Below are 9,185 nucleotides of genomic sequence, written 5' to 3' on the forward strand. Positions count from 1 at the left end.
ACAGGTAACTTTTACAATGTTGAGATATGTTCCTGTTATCCCTAGTTTTTCTAGTATTTTGAACATGAAGGGGTACTAACATACTCTCTTAAATAGTCCCTCTACTTTGGCTCTTCCCTTCTTAAGGCTATAATAATATTTTCCAGGCACAAATTTAATTGTTATTCTCTCCTTGAAACCATTTTGGAGCAGCTTATTGCAGTGAAGACAGAAACAATGTTGTTGTTGTTTTTCTTTGACTTAGAATCCTATCTGTATCTACAACCTTTTTTCATTTTACTTCTACTCAGTCTTAATATTCATTTTATTTCAGGAGTCCTTCTCTCAGTGAACACAGTGTCAAATATTCTCTTGATGTACAGCAAGCACCCTGTTCTTGTCCTTCACAGCATTGGGTCACTGTTGTACCCCTAATATATAGCACAGCACCTGGCACTTAGTAGCCCTCAAGGTATATTTGGTTTAATGAGGAAATTAATTAGTAATTATTCCTTGAGCTAAATTTTAGGATCATCAAGCTTTTCAGTGAAATCAATGTTATTAATTTGGGAAAATGAGACATACTATGAGGAAATTGTATTTTATTTATATTTAAATTTTATTACTTTGTGTCTTAAACATTTTTTATTAAAGTTATCTGTATATTTTGTGTTATATATGGGATTTCTAGTTAGTTATGATTGCCATTTAGGAGTTTTTAATATTAATTTATCCTACTTAGAATTTTGCTATCAGAAAAGTAGTCTTATATCTGAAATTATTTAAAGCTAAAATATTTTTTCATAGTTTTTTTTTTTTTTTACCTCCATTAATCAAAAGCTGTGCATGTGACTGACCATAAGACTGGAGAAGGTTCTCTTTGTATTTAATCAAAGAAAATTTCTGAGTTCTTCAGGGAAGAGCCCCACCCTTGACCATTTAACATGTTGACTAAGTTACCTAGTTTGAGAATTTTTGTTATAATTAGCATTACAGTTATATCATTTTGTTGCTCATCCTTACTTTGTAAGGTAGATATAGTTATTACATATTAATTAAAATATTGGGCCAAAGATTGAATGTTTTCTCTTATATATGAAGTTAGAAAGGAAAAGGAAATTTTAAAAAGAGATTTCAGGAAAATAGGAGACCAGTAGAATAGAGGAAAGGGGGGATGGGCAGGCAGGGAAGGGAAGAGGGGAAAGCAAGATACTGGGGTATTAAACTGACCAAATTATGTTGTGCATGTATGAATCTATCATAACGAATCCTACATGTATGTATATTATAATGTACTAATTTAAAAACGAAAATGAATAGAAAACAGCTGAATAGAGGGAAAGGATCAGGGTAGGAGATAGGAAGAGAAAGGGGAGGTACTGAGATTGAAATGGAGCACATTATATTATGTGCATGTGTGACTGTGTCTGTCACATTGAACCCCAATGTTATGTATAATTATAACACACTAATAAAAAATATTTTTAAAAATTGAGCTCCTGAACCAACCTTTACACCCAAGTCTTCATTCAAAGCTTATGCTGCTTTTCCCACATCATGTTGCCTTATGTTTTGTGTATATAGAAAGTATTTAGTTGGATTCAAAGTGAATTATAGGGACTGGGGTTATGGCTCAGCGGTAGAGCGCTTGCTTCGCACATTCAAGTCCCTGGGTTTGATCCTCAGCACCACATATAAATAAAATAAAGTTATTGTGTCCAACTACAACTACAAAAAATAAATATTTTTTAAAAAGTGAATTATAGGGTGTAAACTTTTCTAGGATATCCCTTTTGCACATATTTATTTTTAGTATTTATAATTCTATGTATTAATTACTTAGAAAATCACTTTTTATACTTTTTCTTGTAGGAACCTCCAGAAGTTTAGTCTTTTTGGAGACATAAGTGTTCTGCAACAGCAAGGAAGTTTGTCAAATACATACCTCAGCAAGGCAGACCCTGATGGCAAAAAAATTAAACAGTAAGTTACGTATTGGACAGGGATCTATACTAATATATTACTTTTATTCTAGTTTTTACTATAAAATTATAAAAAATAATCAGAAAAGTAATGACTTTTTGTCTTCTGCAAAAACACAAATGTCTTAATGAAATACAGTGATCATATATGTGTCATTCTATGCCATAAATCTTTAAGATATCAAATAGCTTGCTGGATAATTATTGTGATTTAAAACTGTTTATTCTCTGCTTGTCTTATTGTATGTCTACCATTCTGATGTGCTGTTTTCCTTATATGAGAAACATAGGTTTACATGTTTAATACATTTGTATGTTTGATACAGTTTATTCATTAGATGTTAATGTGAATTTTAGTGGTATTTATTGTGAGTTGAGTAGACATTAACTGATGAGGGAAAATATACTTCAACATTGCATGACATTTATTGCCTATTTTTAAAAATCATTATTAAAAGATTGTAGTTAGATCATTTTGGCATGTGTTTTCCTTATAGAATTCAGCAGCTGTTTGAAGAAATACTGAGTAATAGTAGGCAACTGAAATGGCTGTCCTGCGGGTTTATGCTGGAAATAGTAACTCCATCATCACTGTCATCTCTCTCTAACTCTATTGCCAACACCATGGAGCACCTGAGTTTACTGGACAACAATATTCCTGGTAACAGCACTCTTATCACTGCAGTTGAACTAGAACGATTTGTGAATCTGCGCTCACTTGCTCTGGATTTCTGTGACTTTACAGCTGAGATGGCAAGAGTCTTAACTGATAGCAACCATGTGCCTTTGCAGCGACTATCTCTCCTGGTCCACAATGTTTCTGTGATGCACAAGTCTCTGGACAACATGCCGAATGATGACCATTGGAAAGCCCTGTCACGAAAGAGCACCAGTCTTCGGGTTTATATAATGGCTTTTGATATCAAAAGTGAAGATATGTTAAAGATTCTGAAACCCAGTATACCACTAGAGAGGATTCATTTTGACAGCTATATCACTTGTGTTTCAGGGGCCATTGTTGATCTTATATCCAGGCAGTATGACAAGTTCCTCACTCATTTTATATTGATGAATGATGTAATAGACACGTCTGGTTTTCCAGATCTTAGTGACAACCGAAATGAAGATCCATTGGTTTTATTAGCATGGAGGTGTACAAAGCTCTCTCTCCTGGCCATTCATGGTATGTGATTTTTTTCCCTATTAGTTTGATATTGGCATTACACTTAAAATGTTTTTTTACACTTAAAATATTTATGCCAGTAAAAAGGTGGCAATGGCCTTTAAAATGTCAGGAAATCTTGCAACAAATTGATATGTAGTCTTTTTTTAAATATATTTTTATTTGTAGATGGACACAATATCTTTATTTATTTATTTTTATGTGGTGCTGAGGATTGAACCCATTGTTTCATGCGTGCAAGGCAAGTGTTCTACCACTGAGCCACAACCCCAGTACCTGATATGCAGTCATTATAAAGCTTTTTAAAGTTCATAAACTATATCACTTACAAACTTAAAGACATACCTCTATCCCAAACATTCTGCTTCAGCTTCCATGTTAATTTTTTTCTTCTACCACATAGTATTTCACATGACATCTGAAATTAAATTTAGCTAAGAAAACATACACATTCCCCTGCAATAGATATATTTCCTCTAATCACAAGATGCCTTAAAAGCATAATACACAGTATGATTTCTTTTATGTTCACTGCCTCGTCTCTTAGATTCTAGGTATCAGTGTACTAGTTTGTATGATGTTTTTTTCAAATGATGATCCTATTGGTTAGTTACATCTTTATTTCTTAGTGGGGCCATTCATCTAAATGTGAACTATTCTCAAATTGCTGTTCTAACAATAAAAGAAAATTTTTACTTTCTTTTCTGATATAATACAATTGCAAAATAATCTATAAGAATGTTTTTTAAATTTTTTATTAGCTCTGTTTCATTAGTTTGTTTTTTGGGTTGTTTTGTTTTGTTTTGTTTGTGGTGCTGGATATTGAACCCAGGGCCTTCTTTGTGCATGCAAAGCAAGCATTCTACCAACTGAGCTATATCCCCAGCCTCTGTTTCATAGTTTTTAAACTGTTTTTAACCTATACTTAATATGTGGGAATGGTTATATCTTGTTTTTCAAGTTTTGTTTTATTATTTGGCCAGTTATTAGAAGTAGCAAGAATAAATCAGTATTGAAAGTGGAACGTAAAATGGAAAAACAGAATGTGAAATTATTTAAAAATTAATTTAAGGCAATCTTTTTAACACTTGTTAAGATATAAGATATTAGAGGAAAAACTCTCTATACCACCCATTCTCTTCTCTTCAGAGAAGCCATTATTCTGAAGTTGATATGTATCATACCATGACTGTTTTATGCTTTTCATATGTGCTACTGATGATTAACAGTTTATCTTCAAACTTGAAAGTGTCACTTCATTTCTTTGGATTGTGAAGTACCACACAAGATGATTTTTCACAAATTAAAAATACTAGTTTGTATTGTTAATGGATACACGTATATGAAATAAAATTTTGTACTTGTGATATATCACTATCCAAACCTCCAAATTTATTTATATTTACTTTAAACTTTAAACGTCATCTCTTTTACAGAAAGAAATGTCAGAATAGGATCACATTACATAACAGTTCATCGTACACAATAGTGTTCCTGAAGACAGTATCAAAATTCTGACCCCTTTCCTCCACTCCCCTTTTTCAGTTTCAGTATATTTTTAATGGAAAAAGACCAATTTGGGGAGATACAAATTTGAAGCTTCTCACGAAGCATCAAATGAGAAAAAGACTAACATCAAAAAAATTAAATAAAATGCAAGAAAATGACAGACTTGTCTTTTGCTTATTTTTAAGGTTACACAGTGTGGGCACACAACCTCATTGCCATTGCTCGTCTTCGTGGCTCTGATCTAAAAGTGCTTGAAGTCACTGAAGAAAGCATTGATTTCGACCAAGGTGAACTAGCCGACCAGGATGTGGATCCAGTGCATAACCTTATTGAGCAGGTATCCCTGGGCCTGGGTCAACCTTGGCATGCCGTCATGGACATTGAATCACTCAGCGTCTTCACTGAACCAAATCGCCATTTTTACAGAGAGATGCAACACTTCAGTGAAGACATTTAGCTTTTTTTTTAAATGTACAATTCCTGTGGTTACATATGCAAGTAGGGTCCTATTATGTTTTTTTTTCAGTAGTGTGAATTAATCCCTTTGCGCTGTGTTTAATCAGTATTAGCTTTATAGAATTATATATGTATATTCTACTTCTTGATCAAAGAACGTAGTCGGGTATTGGTTTAGAAGTTCAAAGTGACAATGTATAGGGCTTTCACGGTTAATGGAATTGTTACCAAACCTTAAGGACATACAATCGAAGATTGTCTGAGGTTGCTGGCTAACTTTGTTTTTCACTGAGTTACTCTGCCTTTTGGACATTTTTATTCTTTGTGTGTCAGAGTTCAGAACTCAGGAGCCAAAATATTTTTATACTATATATATATATATATATCCATAGCCTGATAGATTTGTATGCAATGCACTGCATCTAGGTATTCCAATAGCATTTCATTAATTTGATTTGAAATGGAATAAGGGAAGATAAAGATAAAGATAACTCATTTGGGATTATATTAACAGAAAGCCAAGAGTTTAACTTCCATTACCTACATTAGAGTTGATAACACCAATTACCATTCTGAATTTCATATAGTACTAGGTTAGAACATTGCTTAATCCTTTTTTAAAAAATGCATTTACATAAACATGAATACTTAAATGGTCAGATTTTTTCAGACTGTATCTGATATAATTTTACTCAACAATTACATTATACATTCAAGTTAGCTTTTTAGCCCAGATTTCAAATAGTAGAGGAAGAAAGAAACTGTATTCCAGTGTAAAACCTCCTAAATAAGATCAAAATAGAATTGTAAACAAACATGTTTGCAAACAGACATTAGTCGTGAAATCCCTAGCAACAAGTCACTGGATTTTTCTCTGTCAGCACGCATGTCAGCTGCCAAAGAATAGACTTAAATGAAGAAGTGCCCACATGCTGGCAGGGGCCGGCCCACTGTGGTCAGCCAGATACTGCTAGATTGTAATATTTAAGGTCGAATTTCGACCTGTGGTACACAGCTGTGCTGTGGCTCAGTCAGCAACCTCAGAACTCTGAAAAAAAAACAAAACGAAAAAAAACGAAAAAAAAAAAAAACATGCACCTGTTTCACTGTGAATAGTGAATGTAAAGAAAAGAAAGGAAAAACTGAAAGCTTGTTCTATCACAGGTATGAGCTGCTATGATACATGAAGAACATTCCATGAAGTATGTTTTAAAACCTTGTTATATCTGAGAGGCTTTAAAAGCCAATTTAACTGTTCAGGGCAACCGCGGTACAGACGTGGTCTCTGTGAGACTTCCACCTGACCCCAGTTTTAAGTGGTACGAATGTTGTGCATTTAATGTTAAAGGACAGTCTGCAATAATAAAGTAAGTAGCCAACGTGGGTGCCCAGCAGTGCTGAGACCTGGCTGCTCTATTGTAAGCTTTGGAAACACAATTTATGCAACAGATGTCCAGATATGATTCTATTTATGGAAAAAGTTTATATGTTTTACAAATGGTTTTACCATCTTATATTAAATGACCTTTTGACAGGTGTGCACTGTTTTGTCTCCAGTGAGCACATACCATTCGGATTTTATATGTACATCAGTAGTGTGAATCCACTGGCACAGTATGTGTAAATGCCAGATGTGGTGAGATTTTATCTTGTATATGTGATCAGATAAAATAACTCCTGACAGAAACTGTAAGGAAACCAGCTGAATGTTTGACCTGATGACTGATGTTGTATGGTTTATGTTAAATGTATATTCTTTTAATCAATGAATAAAGCATTAAAAAGTGATCATTGTAATATATTTTATTGTATATAAAGCATGAAAACTTTCAGTGTTAAATAATCTGCATTAATCCTTATAGTGTATATAATCATGTTAGCTGCTTTTGTATTCTGGTGCAAAAAAAAAAAAAGCTTAAATTTGAGAATGTCATAAAAAGTCATAATCTGGAAATATAGCATATAAAGTCTTAGTAGAGGATTTTAATTTTTAAAGAAATTTACTTTGACCAAAAAAAAGCAAAAAAACTAGACTGGTTAGCACAAAGTCATAGTGAATTATGTACTCACATTATTGATATGGTGAAACTTAATTTATAGACTATAGGAGCTTATTTTTTAAAATTCTTACACTATATGCAAAAATACTTAGAATTGCCAGCATTAAATATTTCATAAACCCCTTTATCGGTTTGATGTTGTGATCTCTATTCTTGAGAAAAACAGCTCTCATTTATAGGGGAAAAAAATGGCTTATTTTCCTTCTTCTCCCATCTTTCCTTCTTTAATCATTCCAGACTTTGACTCTTTTAGGAACTGCCTCATCTCTGAATAATCTGTTATTTAAAAAGAATTGTTCTGAAGAGGCTAGGAAACAAGAAAGCTGCATTCCAGGTATGCCTCCAAGGGTGGTTTGGCAATTTGCTCATGGTCCTCACATAAACCATGTTAAACATACTAGCTGGAATTCTCAAACTAACCATAGACACCTATCTAACCCCAATCTGAGAACTTCCAGCACCTCTACCAAAAGCAGCCTCTCCTTGTGACAAACAAACACTGGAGACCACACACAATGCCAGGCACACACCTACATGCCTTTGCAAGGGCTACCTCCTTAAGCAACTGTTTCTGACCTTCCCTGGTCCCTTCCTGCATTTTCACAGCACTTCATTTCTAACTGTCCCTCCATGGATAGAACTTTCAAATGACAAGTGGTTGGTACATTTCACTGTCAATGACTGATGTATAATGAAAGGGGAAAAAAGGAATTATCCTTAGACCTATCAAAGCTTTATTACTTAGACACACCCCTAACTCGAAATGTGCCCAAGATATTCATAAAAAGAAAGTCTTATTAATAATATGAATATCAATCAAGTGAAAGTTGATGTGGTAAAGCTCTAATTGGAAGGCTCAGTACCTTTTTCTGATCCGAGCTCTGGCTCTAACGCTGCTTGACCTCAGACTCTTCTTTGAGTTTAAGTTTTCTCACCTTAGAAATAAAGATTGGACTTGATTATCTAAAACCAATTCTTGGGGGGCTGGGGATATAGCTCAATTGGTAGAGTGCTTGCCTCTCATGCACGAGGCCCTGGGTTTAATCCCCAGCACCACACAAAAAATAAATAAAACCAATTCTTCACTGAAATTCTCAACTCTTGTTAGTCTGATAGCTCACAGACATACTCACAAACGTACTGAAGAGTTTCAACATAGTTTACTAAACTATATGAAACACATGTATCTAAAATTACTGTCCTATTTTCCCACCCCACTGGGGATAAAGAAGCTGGGATGAGACTTAGGAAGAACAGTGTGCTTTCAGTTGAACACAAGAATGCAGAAACTAGCCTCCTCGGGCTTATAACATGAATCCAAATGGATCTTTTTGAAGCCAATACCATAATGCAGTGCTTGTAGAGTAACACAAGCTGGTGTGAATAATGCACAAGCACCACACCACATTGTCTAAATCAGTGCTTCCCAACCATTTCCATGTCCTGGCATAAGAGAATTTTCTATTGGTGCATTATCATTATACATAATAGTGAGATTCATTATGCCATATTTGTACATGCACATAACAGTTTGATCAACCTCATTCCCAGGTATCTTCCCTTTCCCTCCCTTCCCTTCCCTTCCCAATCCACTTGCTCTATCCTACTGATCTCCCTTCTATCATTATTTTGATTAGTACATTATAATTATGTGTATGTGTTCGTGATTGTGGAATATTGAAACATGGACACAGCATATTCCCCAGTACTGCCCCTTGCCCTCCCCTCTTCCCTCTCCATCTCCCTCCTTTACTCTATTTGTCTCCTTCTATATTCATGAGATTCCCATTCCAAAATGTATAACAGCTGAATTTAAGACATTTTTATTGGTGTATTTTGATTACACATAATAGCAAGATTCATTATGCCACATGTGAATTTAAGAAATTTAGTAGTCATTCTTTCTTTGGTAGGATAACATTCAGATTTCTTGCAAATTAGTTTCAAATTTAAGTGGATTTTTTCATTACAAGTATTTCAAAACAATAATGAAGCTGTAATTTGTGATTTCCAAAC

General features: G+C 34.1%; 1 protein-coding gene across 1 annotated transcript in view; it reads left to right on the forward strand.

Annotated features, from left to right (window-relative positions):
- Positions 1 to 8,754, forward strand: part of FBXO33 (F-box protein 33) — a 41,431-nt gene extending 32,677 nt beyond the window's left edge. Inside the window, exons 2-4 of the mRNA XM_081292313.1 lie at positions 1,852 to 1,962; positions 2,459 to 3,144; positions 4,839 to 8,754. Of these exons, the coding sequence (XP_081148439.1) occupies positions 1,852 to 1,962; positions 2,459 to 3,144; positions 4,839 to 5,110 (1,069 nt within the window). The 3' untranslated portion in view covers positions 5,111 to 8,754. The remainder of the gene's footprint in view (positions 1 to 1,851; positions 1,963 to 2,458; positions 3,145 to 4,838) is intronic.
- The last annotated feature ends 431 nt before the right edge of the window (positions 8,755 to 9,185 follow it).

The sequence above is a fragment of the Spermophilus citellus genome (genome assembly GCF_964194105.1).
Source record: "Spermophilus citellus genome assembly, chromosome: 4".
Taxonomy (NCBI): domain Eukaryota; kingdom Metazoa; phylum Chordata; class Mammalia; order Rodentia; family Sciuridae; genus Spermophilus; species Spermophilus citellus.